Here is a 12,899-nt window from a genome sequence, read left to right on the forward strand (position 1 = left end):
ACGAAGAACTAACTGCCTTTAATCTCAAACGGCGAGGATTTGTTTGATGGTCTTCAGTAACAAAACATGTAAAACATTAAAAAGAAGACCAATGGAACCACAAAGGATTGCATTGCTCATAGTCCGTAGCTACGAGTACAATTTTTTAAAAGGAACATGCATCCACTCGCCTGGAATTAGTTAAGACTACTGCAGACGAGTGCCGGATCGAACGACAGGTGATACGCGGACACCCCAAATCGACAGCAATTGCGCATGTGTCATCTCTTCGTTGAAGCACACGATATAAAGATCACGGTGCTCGCTCAAGTCAGAACAAATTAGTGAACGGGAACCTGGTGCATCCTTTTGAAAATCGACCAAACAGCTCTCAGTCAGCTCAAGCATCGCATACACGCCAGTACTCGTGAAATGACAAATATGTTCATCCAGTCTATCGAGTTCTCGCAGCAATTCAACGCCCCAGAAGCTATCGCCGCAGCGAATAATAAAGTCGACGAAGCTGGGTGACGCAAAGACGGCACCGATGTCAGCCGAAGCTACGAAAGTGTTGGTCGGTGTGCAGCGGTAAGAAGCTTGGTAAAACTCTATTTGCTAAGCTCTCTCCAGTGAGATACCGGTGGTCCCTGACATTTGCCAAGGTTTTACCAATGAGATACCGGTGACCACCAAGCGTGGCACGAATACTGTCAAAGTTCATCGATTTGATCACTTGCACGATGACATCTTTCAGCGTTGCTGGAGGGTACTGTGCGTGCTCAATACGTCCGATGCACATTTTGGCAACACAACGCCATATGACCGCCGACGAAAACAAAATACATTCATTCCCATAGAATGCAGCTGCGGTGACAAGATTTCCAACTTGAATGCAATTTTCAATTCATTGCCATTGAGTTGACGCTCTCTCCATAAAGGACAAGTTTCAACACGGCAAATTCACCTCGGGAGAGTTCAGTCACCATTTTAACTGCACGCGTATTCAAAAGAATGTTATCGTTGTCTTGATGCAGTGAAGCGTGCTCCACGATGCGAATCCAATCTTCAGTCACCGGATATGTAGAGCCGCTTTTATCGCAAGTGCCATAGATTTCATTCAACTTGTCGATAGCATAAACACAAAATCCAATGTGACCACCAGTCAAACCGACAGGGAAAAACAATGAAATGATGAACGGATTCCGCAAAATTCTGTGTTAGCTTTTCCCTTGGTACTTCGTGCAATCTGTGTTTAGGCTGTCTTCTGGGCTATTTTATACTGTTTTAATTCGATAACGTTACCAATTGTATAAACGAACCTGTAGAAGCGACAGAGTGCACACTTCTAGTTTAGCTCACAAAACACCCTTGCCGAATGCACGGCTGATGTTTGGTCCTCGCGAGTCCAACAGCTTAGAGTACGACACGATCACAAAGCGAAATGCGTTGCTAGTAATCTCGCGAGAGTTCGAGACCAAAGACCGAGAGCCCTTAACTATCAGATACGGACGCCAATATATGTTTAAACATGCTACTTTTGCTCAACGTTCAGTTTACATTCTGTCGGCTGAATGTTGAGCGAGATAACATCGAGCGAGTTACGCAGTACCGTTGAATTAATCCGTTGAGGGCTGTCCATACCAGTATGGACAGCCCTCAACCCAGTATAATAGTTTCTCGATTGTGCATTATACAGGCAGGTGCTATAGGATAGAAATAAATCCGATCACTCTAAAAAAAATCTAAAAATCTGATACCATCATTCAATAAAAGGATGCCTCGACGTAAGTCAACTCCGTCGAAGAGGCAGTTGACCTCGCCGCCACGGAGCGTCTCCAAGCGATCGAAGCGAGGGGGCAACGCCCCGCCTTCCAGCGACAGCGCACTGAGCCTTTGCATCTGTCAAGCGTCGTAACTGCTGGCGGCTGGGTCAAAGATGACGTACTGGGGCTCGAAATTCCGGTAGATTCCACCATCTCGCCTGTTCTAACGACATTATGCAGCGACAACGCCCCTGAATTGCAAATCGATCTGACACTTCTAGAGAATGACCAAGTGAAGCTGCAGGTCAAAGGACAAGCAGATGCAGACTCCCACTTGTCGTTAGCTGAGCTCTTTCCGGACACATACGAGGCGTGGAAACCCCACATCGTTACGTTGGCAGAAGGCGGACTACTGAGTCTCCATATCAATGCCAAGAGTGAGGTAGAGAAAGATCAATGGAGCTTCAGCTTTGTTGTAAGTGTGGCGTGGCGCAAATACATGGAGAGCTGCTTTCCAAACAGTTTGGGTCCGATGGTAGCAGTACCCCGAGCGAATCCGATGCGTCCCATGCATCGCGTGATGATTTGGCTGCTGAAAAAGACGCACGATGCGCAGAGTCAATTGGCTGACGTTGATATGACGTGCAGATGTCGATACTGGAAGGAGATTGAAGTGCTGTACGATCGTTTTGTGGGGAATAATACCGCAGTATCCGCACAATTTAAAAGTCAGACGTTTGCTATGCCTGAAATTTATGCCCGAATTGACGTAACTGAGCAGTTAAATCGCGACATCAGAGACTACGAAACTTTCGAGGCGACTTCGGCTGATTTGCTTCCCACGCTGCGGAGATATCAAAAAGCTGCGGTGTCGTGGATGCTTTCTAGGGAGAAACCATCCACGCAACGTAATCGCTCACTGCCGTTATGTGTCACGTTTAATGAAGGAATGGCAAGGAAGTTGCAGGCGTACGACCCATTCTGTGCTGCATTCTACACAACCGCACCATCAGCCGGCATGCTTCAGACGCATCAAGAGCAACTCCGGCCAATTGGAATGAATTTTTCGTTGATACACGGTGGTATTCTAGCTGATGAAATGGGTCTTGGGAAAACCGTCGAGGTAATCGCTCTCATATTGAGCCATCGACCATCTTCGTTAGGACCTCGGCTGCTATCAACTCACTTATCTCAGTGTCAAGTATCTACGACAGAAGGTGATGAAGATAGCGATGTGGTGGCGTGTATCTGTGGCTCATCAGAGGATCATCCAATGGGGCTTGTGCAGTGCGAGTTTTGTGATACTTGGCACCACCAGCTTTGCACTGGATACAGGGTCAACGAGAGCAATTCCGGGTCAGACTCTTTTTCCAATTCGCATAACCTCTGGGATTTCGGAACTGACCAAACTGTACACGACGCTACCGCAACCTGGTCAAGCGGTGGATTCATGTGTTATCAATGCCAGAGCCACGAGAGACCGACTTTTGCGTGCCGCACGACTCTTATTGTGTCACCAGAGCCGATTCACGCACAGTGGGAACATGAAGTTTCTCGTCACGTACGGGCGGGTGCTCTCTCCGTGATGCGTTACCCAGGTGTTCGCGCCTTAAAGGCTCGATTGGAGGATAAGGGGCCCAGTGCTGAATGGCAAGTGCTAGCGTCACCTGGTCTTGTCCTATCTCGCTACGATGTGGTCTTATCAACGTATGAGGCATTGGGTGCAGACCTACGATATGTGCCAACAACTGAAGGAAAGGACCGACGAACCAGTACACGATCCCAGGTCAAACGCTATGCATTTGTGGGATCTCCTCTAGTGGCCTTACGCTTTTGGCGGGTATGCATGGATGAAGCGCAGGTAGGAGTGGAGAATACACGTTTGCAGGCAGCGCTGACTCTGGCGAGGCTTAGTGCTGAGAACCGATGGGTAGTCACGGGCACTCCATTTTCGTCGCGAGTAAGCGAATTATTCGGCTACTTGCGCTTCCTGCGTATTCCACCATACACTTCATCGGAAGCAGAGGACTACAGATCAGGACAAAACCTCCAACTACTGCAGGCAGAACACAACGAACGGGAAGGTTTGGATTCGGGATTCTTTCGAGAGGTTGTGGAGCACAATTTCACTCGCGGTGCTGTGGAGCGTGTTCTCGATCTGCTTTTATGGAATGGTTACGACGAGGCTGGTACCGTTTGTGGGGGTGGAATACTATGGCGCACGGGCAAGAAGCACGTGCTGGATCAGCTGGGTCTTCCACCGCAGAAGAGTGAGGTCGTTTGGTGTCATTTCACTGCTGTAGAAAGACACTTCTATGACCAACAGGAGAAGCGCATCGTGTCTCTTATTCAGCAGCGACAGCAGCAGCAGCAGCTAGCTCAGACAGGCCAGGTTATAGATCGAGACGATCCGTTGTGGCAAGACTTGCTGGTGTTGCGGCAGTTATGTTGCCATCCACAGGTTGGCGGTGCTCGACAAGCTTGGGGCTCTTCTGGTAATACTACAAGTAGAGCTGTTATGACCATGGATGCGTTTCTCCAAGAACTGGTGAACAAGGCCAAGCGAGAATGCGAAGAGGACCAACGACAACTTATTGGAGCGCAAAATGGTTTGGCCGCACTGCTGGTACTCAAAGATGAAATATCTGAGGCTGCGCTCAAGTATATGGCTGTAATGAGACCTATTCGCACGAACTGGCCGCATTTCCGTGCTGATCTACTTCCGCGATTACACATATTGCAGAACCTCGAGAAGTGCGTGCGTCAGCTTTATTCACTGCCTGAAAGTGGTACACATGATGACAGCGAGGCTCTGTCTGGCATGAGCAATACAGAAGACCCAAAAAAGGTTTGCCTGCTTCCAGAACTCCCTGCACTTCAGAGACGCGTCTCATCGACTGGGCTTCTTCCTGACTCGAATGATCTGAGTGAGGAAGAGCACACAGAAATTAGTCGAGAATGTGCCTTGCTGGGTCAAAATGCTCGACAAATCCGACGGTACTACCTACTCCAAGCAGACATGATGCATACACGAGCTCTCACGAACTTCAAAGAGATTTCCCAGATGATTGACGATAGCCAACAGCATTCCGCAGGAGGTAGGACGGAATTGCTTTGTACATCGGGGAATTGGTGGAATGATGCCTTGGCCATCATTGAACAGAGCGAGCGAGGCAACGGACTGCAGCTCGTTGACAGAGTGCGAGCACGGGTTGCTGGTTTTGATACACGTTGGGGGACGACCTTTTGCTCTCAACTTGTCAGCACGCGTTCTCTCAGACTTTTGCTCGTACGCGAGCTGGAGGCCTTGGCAAAACGACGTCGCGAGCTTTTCGACCGTCTTGCAGCTCTGAGTGAAGGCACACCGACGGACGCCGACGTGGAGCTTTCGGGTAACTGCAAAAAATGCCGTGACGGTGGAACTGGCCCAGTTTGTATTCACTGTCAGTTGTACAAAGAACTTGAAGCGTATCGGCGACACTTTCTTGGGGTTGATAAAACTATTTCTACCAAAACGACGATCGTGGATTTGTTCGATGTCGACATGGAGGACGAAGATACTTCAAACGACAGTAGTGGCGGATTGTCTACATCTCTATATGTTGAGATTTTTAAAGAAATTTCGGGGTGTGCACGCAGCGCGTTGCGTGCACAGGAAGATGGTAGAGAGCTAGCTCTCGAGATTCAGACGGGTATGCAGACGGAGACCGACTTCTGGCAAAAGCTTCAACGTGAATGGCAAGCTGCAAAGAAGCTGTTCCAGGCTCAACACCAGCGTTTGGGAGCGCTTGACGAGCTAGTCATGGCTTGTAGCCAGCTACGCCTACGACTTCCTGATGAGCCACCAGGACGCACTAAGGCTGAGAGATTGTATAAATTGGAGCGCCAAGAGATCCCTGTTCGTACGGCGGAGCTGGAAGCGGAACGTGTGGCAGCTGACCTAGTTCTCAAAAACAAAATGGCTCAGCTGCGATATTTGTTGCAACTTCAAAACGAGTCGGGAACGCGTCAAGCACAACAGGCCCATGCTCTCGAAGCAAGTCCGGAATCTTCACCCGTTCGTCCATTATGCGCTGTCTGCCTACAAGAATTTCCGCAGAGACGCGCCGTGCTATTGTGCGCTCACGTGTTCTGCACGAGGTGTGTATCAGACCTGAAAGGTGGTCGCCAACATGCCAGGAAACATATCCGCTGTCCAACGTGCCGCCGTGTTTGTCCTGTAGATAATATCACTGTTGTTGTGGAGCAGTTGGCGTCAGAGTCCACTTCAACCAGGTCGGAGGATCTTAGCCAAAACGAAGCCGTTTCTGAAGTTCCACGCCAACCTGCACTGCCACAACACAACAGTGGAAGCTTAGGCTCTAAGCTGGACGCGTTACTTGCGCGTGTGGAAATTCTTCGACAGGAGAACCCCACTGTAAAATGTTTGTTGTTTTCGCAGTGGTCTCAGATGTTGGAGCTGGTCATGCAACCTCTGCGTCGAGTTGGCGTGCGCTGCTTCATGTACGGAACAAAGCGGCAACTACCAAAGCTTCTGGAGCACTTTCAAGCTTGTCCAGCGGCCTGTGTACTGGCACTTCCGTTCAAAGTAGGCGCCAATGGACTGAACATCGTGGAAGCGACTGAGGTACTTCTTATTGAGCCCTTGCTTAGTAGTAGCATTGAAGCACAAGCTGTCAACCGTGTCCATCGTCTGGGTCAGACTCGGCAAACGTGTGTCCACCGATTTATCGTTCAAGGCTCAGTTGAGGAGCGCATCTTTCACCTTGGTCACAAGCTTAAGGCCGATAACACAAGAGAGGAGCAGGAGAGCAAGGAAGAAATCAACGACGATGATGAAGAACTGCAGCGTTTGGGTGTGGCACCTGGACGCAAGGAACAAGAGAAGCTTACAATGCAAGACTTGCAGGAGCTGCTGCGTGGAAACTCGGGTGATTCTGCCGCGAGCGCAGCAGCAGCGATAGTCTTTTGGGATGAACTGGTAACGCTAAACGGGAACTGCGTCACTCGCACAGCTGCATACGAATTTCTGGAGCGCCGACATGCTACGCAAATACGGACAGAAGGACAAGATCGTAGTCGTGGGCCCCAGACGAAGTTATTTGGCAAGTTTGTGGAATTAGTTGTCGCTGAAGAGCTACTTAGCCTTTTGCATACAGATGAGTTGAATTCTATCGAGGCAGCTGAACGTATCGATCCTCAGCTACTCCACAACCAGCAGGAACAGATCAAGGAACAAGTTTGCGTGTGGAGGAAAGCGCAAGAGGACAACACAGCGTGAGAGGAAACGATAAAGGCCGATTCAGTTAATGAACACAATATCACACGCTGCAAAGGAAGCACTTCGAGCAAAAGTAACCTACACCCTGGTAGTTGCAGATTGCCGCTTTCCAAGTGCTCCGTGCTTTCGATTGGCGCCTTGGATTTGGTGATGCCGAGCGAAAATGCAACCCAAGTTATGCCGCTTTGCGCTATTTGCAACAGTGATGGGCCAGTAGCAGAGTCGAATCACGAGGAATTGCCTTTGAGTATTCAAGGACACGACGTCACCAAAGTTACGTCGGCACACAGTAGCCCTGGACGTGCAAAGCCGCATGAAGGACATTGTAGTACAAGATATCATAGTGCACCGAGATGCACCGCATAAAGTCGTCTAAGCAAAAACAGTAGATTACTTCGTTACGAGGACGAAGCTTTTGTCTACTCTTCGAACCTTGGCGTCTCTATTCGTGTCGATTGCTACTTCTTAGCTGGAAGACTGAGCACACGACCCAGTGCGCGGTGCACCTCAGTCTTAACTTCTGGTCCGGGAAAAAGTTCGCCGTCGACACACATGAGGTCGTCTGCATTGCTTGCACGCACCGAGAACGCGCGTGTGCGGATGAGCTGTACACGATCCACGTCCAAGTGCGAACCGTCCTCAATCCCCATCATCAACTTAGCCAGTCTAATGCGCGAGTAACTCTCACCAGACACCAGCATCATGTGGAAGTAGCCATCAGAAATGTCAGCAGGTGGCGCAATGTGAGCATCCGCAGCAGCATGAGAGACGTTCATGCTCCAGAACATGTAGAACGGACCATCCATCTCCACCCACCGTTCGGACTTTTCTCCGTCTTGTTCCTTATCCAAGCACGCGCAAGTCGGCTTGGCTGTTGTCTCGCCACTAAACGTATCGTGATACTTTGCCGGTTGTGGCTCATCGTCCTTGGAGACGAGATAACGAAGCCGCCCACGGTACATTGTCTGCCCAAAGCCGAAGATCTGCAAGGTGGTCGATACGAGGAAGCGCATGTCGCCGAAAAAGCGATATCGCTCGGATTTGATGTCCATATCAGCGATAAATGCCCATTCGAGTGACAGGAATCCGTGCATGACCTTGCCGTCGCCATTTGTCGCACTGAACAGATCCAGCTCTTGAACTTGGCCCTTCGCGAGAGAATAGGCGGCGTTGAGTGCGTCGAAGCGCTCGCCTGCACGTGACAGTAGCGACGCAGAAAGACCGTTGCCGGATCCACCCGGGATGACCTGCGAGTAACAAATAAAGCGTTATTAGAACTACCCACATAAAAGGAAAGGAGAATGAATGACACACTCCAAGCGGCTGTAGAATCGCCTGCTGCCAGTCCTTGCGATTCATCAAACCTTGTAGCACTGCAACAAAACCCAACATCGTCAGCTCCTTCCTATTAGATGAGGCAACCGATACCCCAACGACCAGCCACTTACTCTCCGACAACAGGCCGTCGCCTCCGACTCCTACAATGCAGTCGTACTTGTTCAGCGGTACATTCGCCAGAATCTCGGTCGCATGTGCTGCTTGTTTCGTGATAACCGTCTCCACTTCCACATTAGCTTGCTCTAGCATCGGCGCCACCTCTTTCTCGAACGTCTGCTGTGCGTTGCCTGCGCCTCCAGCAGGGTTGATGACCACCATGAACTATACAACAATCAATCATCAGCACCTCCTCCCTCTTTCTTTCCACCTTACAGTCAGCTCACCTTGCGAGGAGGCATAAATCCATACGGATCCAGCAGCTTCTCGGCCGCTTTAATGCCCTGTTCGACCCTCGGGTCCGCCAAGAACCTGATGGCCTTCACTGTTCTCATGGCCACGACATCTCCATCGTCGTCGTCACATCTGAATACCCACTGCACCAGTGTTCTCTCCACCCCGGGTTTACTAGCCGTGAGCGCTGTGGGCAACACCGCCTTGGCCAATGACGTCAGTCCACCCAGGAGCCCTCCCGAGCCCGCGCTCTCGAGCTTCGGCACGCATCCGAAGACCACAAACTCCTTCTCCTCGCCGTACTCGTCACCTTCGTACACGGACACGAAGCGGCGGCGAATGCCACTCGTGGACTCGGACGCGCCGATAATCGAGTCCCAGGGGATCACATCGGGCTCGGACGATGACCCCACGGAGCGCAGTTCAATACCATTGGCCGTCAACTGCAGACGCTTATGCTCATCGGCACGCCGCTGACTCGCGTACACGCGGCAGCTCACGGATACGGAGCCCTGTGGCCAATACTTGCGCAGGAATGCCTCCATCCTGGGCGAATTCGGAATGAAAGTTGACCGACCGAGACACTCCGACACCGGACAGAGACGGACTGCTCCATACAAAAAAGAGGATGATTATGATTATTCCGTTGATGCCGTAATTGCGAGCCATATTATGGCTACATTATGGGTTGCACTCGTGTCCGCAATACATGTACCGTAATCTATCATCGATAAATATGTTGCATGGCATTTATCAGTATTTTACGTGGTCTCCATGAGCTGCTTGAGCTCCGAGTCGGAGCGAACGCGAGTCTCCTGGCCACCAGGGGAGACACAGGCCATCTGTCCGTCCGGGAAGTAGCGGATCTTCTTTTGGTTGAGCAGCGTCACCTCGCGCAGACCACCAGGCTGCTCCAGCATTGTGGTTCCGTCCGGAAACACGGAGAACTCGTCGCCGTTCGGGCGGATTGTCTTCTTAATGCCGTCAGCGAACTGGATTTCCGTCGTTCCGTCAGGCAGACTTGTTTCGATCTGTTGATTCGGGAACTCGTACACTTTCCTATTGTCCGGGTACGTTGTTAGCTTCGTTTGAGCCTCGTGGTAGTAATATACACTGATCCCCGTGTCCGGGAAGACCTGTAGCAGCAACGAAAGCCGAAGTCAGTCTTGGATCTTCCTGTACTCCTAACGTTAAGGGGTTAAGATGACTGGCTTACCTCTTTATGGTCACCGTTCGTGAATTTGATGACGACGTGGCCGTTTGCATCGATTTCTTTCTCATTACCGTCCGAGAAAATGATTTTCTTGCTGCCATCCGTAAACAGCAACTCTTTCTTCCCACAAGGATGGTTAATCTCTTGCAATACCGCCTTGTGCTCCGGCAAGGATGACGTTGACGCTGAGATGGCGGCATCCGCTTCGCCACTAGAGTAATCGGTTGTATACAGAGCTTTGTCGTCCTCAGCATCAGGTAGTGCCCACTCATAAGTAGCACCAACATTCGTCACGCTCTCGAGGTTTCCCGGCTCGCTCGAAGGGTGAAAACCCTCTCGATCTAAACTGTACCGCTTCGGGATGTCAACGTCCACGACGTTTGGTTGCTGGTGTTCATAACTCGATTTAGGTGTGTGATCTTTCTCCTCTTGAGTTGAACCATCACCCTGAGCGAAATTCCACCTCTGTAATAGCTCGTCGGCTGTTCCTTTGATCGCTAAAACATCATCCACCGTGTGAAGTTCGTGTTTCTCGCCGACTGCAGAGATATAATCAGGTTGTGAAGCCGATTTGGGTGCTTCTTGTCGCTCTTTTAATAAGCGTTCGTACTTTTCCCACTGCTCCAGGCGATCTTTCTCGAGAAATTTGATTTCGTCACTAAGCTCCCGGTTCTTCTCCTCAAGTTCCTGCATACGACACAAAATAGCACAGCATTTCTAGGTTAAGACGAGCTGATCAACTCAAGGCCAATGATCCACCACGTACCGCAACACGCTGCCGCAAGTTGTCGTTCGCAGCCATCCATTTACTCACACGCGCTTTCTCGTCGAGCTGCATCTTCACGATCTGCGCCTTGAGCATTTCCACTTCACCGCGGTCTTTTCGATCCTGATGAGCTATGGTAGCATTCATACGCAACTTCCATTGTCGCTCCTGAAGCTTCTCCTCTTTTTTCATTTTAGCTCGCTCCCGTTCCCACTCCTTTTCGATTAGAACACGCTGTTCCTGTTGATAACGGGCAAACTCGTCCCGCTCAAGGGCTAACTTCTTCACTTCTTGGTCGTAATAGTCCTTGCGTTTTTGAAGCTGAAGCGTCTCAGATTTGTAAAACTTGACTTCTTCCTCCAGCTCATACAGCTTTTCTTCGATAACAGCGGGTAGGATCATACCAGAAGGGCCTGTAGGTGACGCTCTATCTCGAGGCTGTGTCAGTTTCCCTGTATTTGCTCCAGTTTTCTGTTTCGTAGTAGTGCGCGAATGTGCGGCAGACTTCTGTTTTGGGGGATTCGTTCCTTTTCTTTTGGTTGTTGTTGCTCTTGAAACGGGTGCTTTTTGCTTTCCGCGCAATTTCTGCTTGAGCGTCGATAAGGACTTGTCCTGAGCAGGCAGCGGTGGCGGAGATAGATTTCTCATGTTCCCATCACCTCCAGCATCCATCGAGTCCTTATAACCCTCAGCGGAAGGGATGTCACTACTATTGCCGTCATCCTGCTTAATGCCTCCAAATACTTGCTGAACTAACGACGAAACAGGTGCATCGCCCTCAGGTATATCGTACCCGAGAGCGTCTATACTATCGTCGTCAGAGTCCGCGAAATGTACTCCGCGTCCACTTGCTTGTAGTCTGGTGGTTGCGATTACTGGATCAATTGAACTGTTCTGGTTGCTTTGAGGGGTTAGCTCAGCAGCATCAGCGGTAGAAGGCTGTTCATGTTCCGAGTGTTGTCGTGGCTGAAACGATAAACCATCGTCCCACGGCACAGAATCATCAAAGCTAACAGCGCTCAGGTCGGAAGGTGTGTTACCGTAACCAAAATGTGAGCGAAGTTGGTTGGTAAGCCCATCATCCCCAGTCATCCAGTCGTCCTTTGACAGAGCTGAGTGGTCGTCATAGACAAGTGCTGAGTCCGCTCCTTCGTCCAGACTATCGTCAAAAATCGACCCTGAACCGGCTGTCTGCCACCTTGATTGTTCCTGATCATGAAGCTCCGACACAAACGAAGAATACGGCAGCCCCCAGTGGTCATCTTGGTTATCGTGAAGTGGATCAACTTGTGCAAATGGCTGCTGCTGCTGCTGCTCTTGCTGCTGCTTCTCCTTCAAGTATGCCTCTTTCTCTGAGGCCAGATCTCGCTCAATCGCCTCAAACTCCGCCATTTCATTGGCTTCACGCTCTTGCATGGCCTCATACGACTGTCTCACGTTTCTCAAGCCCATGTCGGTACTCGTTGTAGAGCGAAACGATGCATTCTTCCACGCAGCAAATTCCTCATTCTGCTGCCTCCTCTGCAGCTCCTCATCGGCGTCATTATCCACCTGGTTACTGCTGTATTGCGTCCGCTGAATTGGAGACACTGGCGGTGAAAGTGTCTGTGGCGGTGCTGGGTCAATCCGAAACTGCTCCGGTGATGTCGCGACTGGAGAAAGAGTTTTCGACGAAGAAGCTGACGAAGACCTTCTCCTCCTCTGCTGTTCTTTCTGCTGCTTTCTCTGCATCACCGGTGTTGTCCTACTAGCATCTTCTTCTCCCATAGACATGAGCGTGTGCTTAACCACCTTCTGCTTGGCACCTGGTTGTCGCATCCACCATCCACGCGCGCCTTTCTTGAGAAAAGGCTTCGTGGCCGCTTTGCCACTTGCTGATACTGCAAATTTAGCGCCTGTTCCTCCTGATTTACGCAGCTCTCGAGCTAGCAGCTCTTCGAATGGGACTGCAAACAGCCAAGCAATAATCAGAACTGTTTATGAGACATTGAACAGGCTTGGAGCTGCGAACCACGAGCTTTAGAGATGAAAGCATGACGCACCATTGGCACCAGGAACAGGGTTGTCCTCACTGGAGGTGATACTGACGCGTCGGTTACCGGCGTCGTTCTCCTTGCGCCACGCGCGAGTCTCTAGCCGACCAGGCGCCATGGCCCAGCCCGATTGTTC

The 12,899-nt window shown here is 50.6% G+C and overlaps 4 protein-coding genes across 4 annotated transcripts; 2 read left to right on the forward strand and 2 right to left on the reverse strand.

Annotated features, from left to right (window-relative positions):
* Positions 1–411: 411 nt before the first annotated feature.
* Positions 412–510, forward strand: PPTG_21499 (hypothetical protein; the record flags this gene model as incomplete). Its single annotated transcript, XM_008898298.1, has 1 exon — positions 412–510. The coding sequence occupies one exon, from the start codon at positions 412–414 to the stop codon at positions 508–510; it is 99 nt and encodes a 32-aa protein (XP_008896546.1).
* A 1,212-nt stretch (positions 511–1,722) lies between these two features.
* PPTG_03751 (hypothetical protein) lies at positions 1,723–8,403 on the forward strand. The gene has a single exon (XM_008897519.1). The coding sequence runs from the start codon at positions 2,242–2,244 to the stop codon at positions 7,021–7,023; it is 4,782 nt and encodes a 1,593-aa protein (XP_008895767.1). The 5' UTR covers positions 1,723–2,241; the 3' UTR covers positions 7,024–8,403.
* PPTG_03752 (hypothetical protein) lies at positions 7,482–9,296 on the reverse strand (the record flags this gene model as incomplete). Its single annotated transcript, XM_008897520.1, has 4 exons — positions 7,482–8,270; positions 8,338–8,396; positions 8,472–8,682; positions 8,745–9,296. The coding sequence occupies 4 exons, from the start codon at positions 9,294–9,296 to the stop codon at positions 7,482–7,484; spliced, it is 1,611 nt and encodes a 536-aa protein (XP_008895768.1).
* A 216-nt stretch (positions 9,297–9,512) lies between these two features.
* Positions 9,513–12,881, reverse strand: PPTG_03753 (hypothetical protein; the record flags this gene model as incomplete). Its single annotated transcript, XM_008897521.1, has 4 exons — positions 9,513–9,887; positions 9,968–10,651; positions 10,731–12,676; positions 12,773–12,881. The coding sequence occupies 4 exons, from the start codon at positions 12,879–12,881 to the stop codon at positions 9,513–9,515; spliced, it is 3,114 nt and encodes a 1,037-aa protein (XP_008895769.1).
* Between the last annotated feature and the right edge of the window lie 18 nt (positions 12,882–12,899).

Source organism: Phytophthora parasitica (genome assembly GCF_000247585.1).
Source record: "Phytophthora parasitica INRA-310 unplaced genomic scaffold supercont2.6, whole genome shotgun sequence".
NCBI lineage: Eukaryota > Oomycota > Peronosporomycetes > Peronosporales > Peronosporaceae > Phytophthora > Phytophthora nicotianae.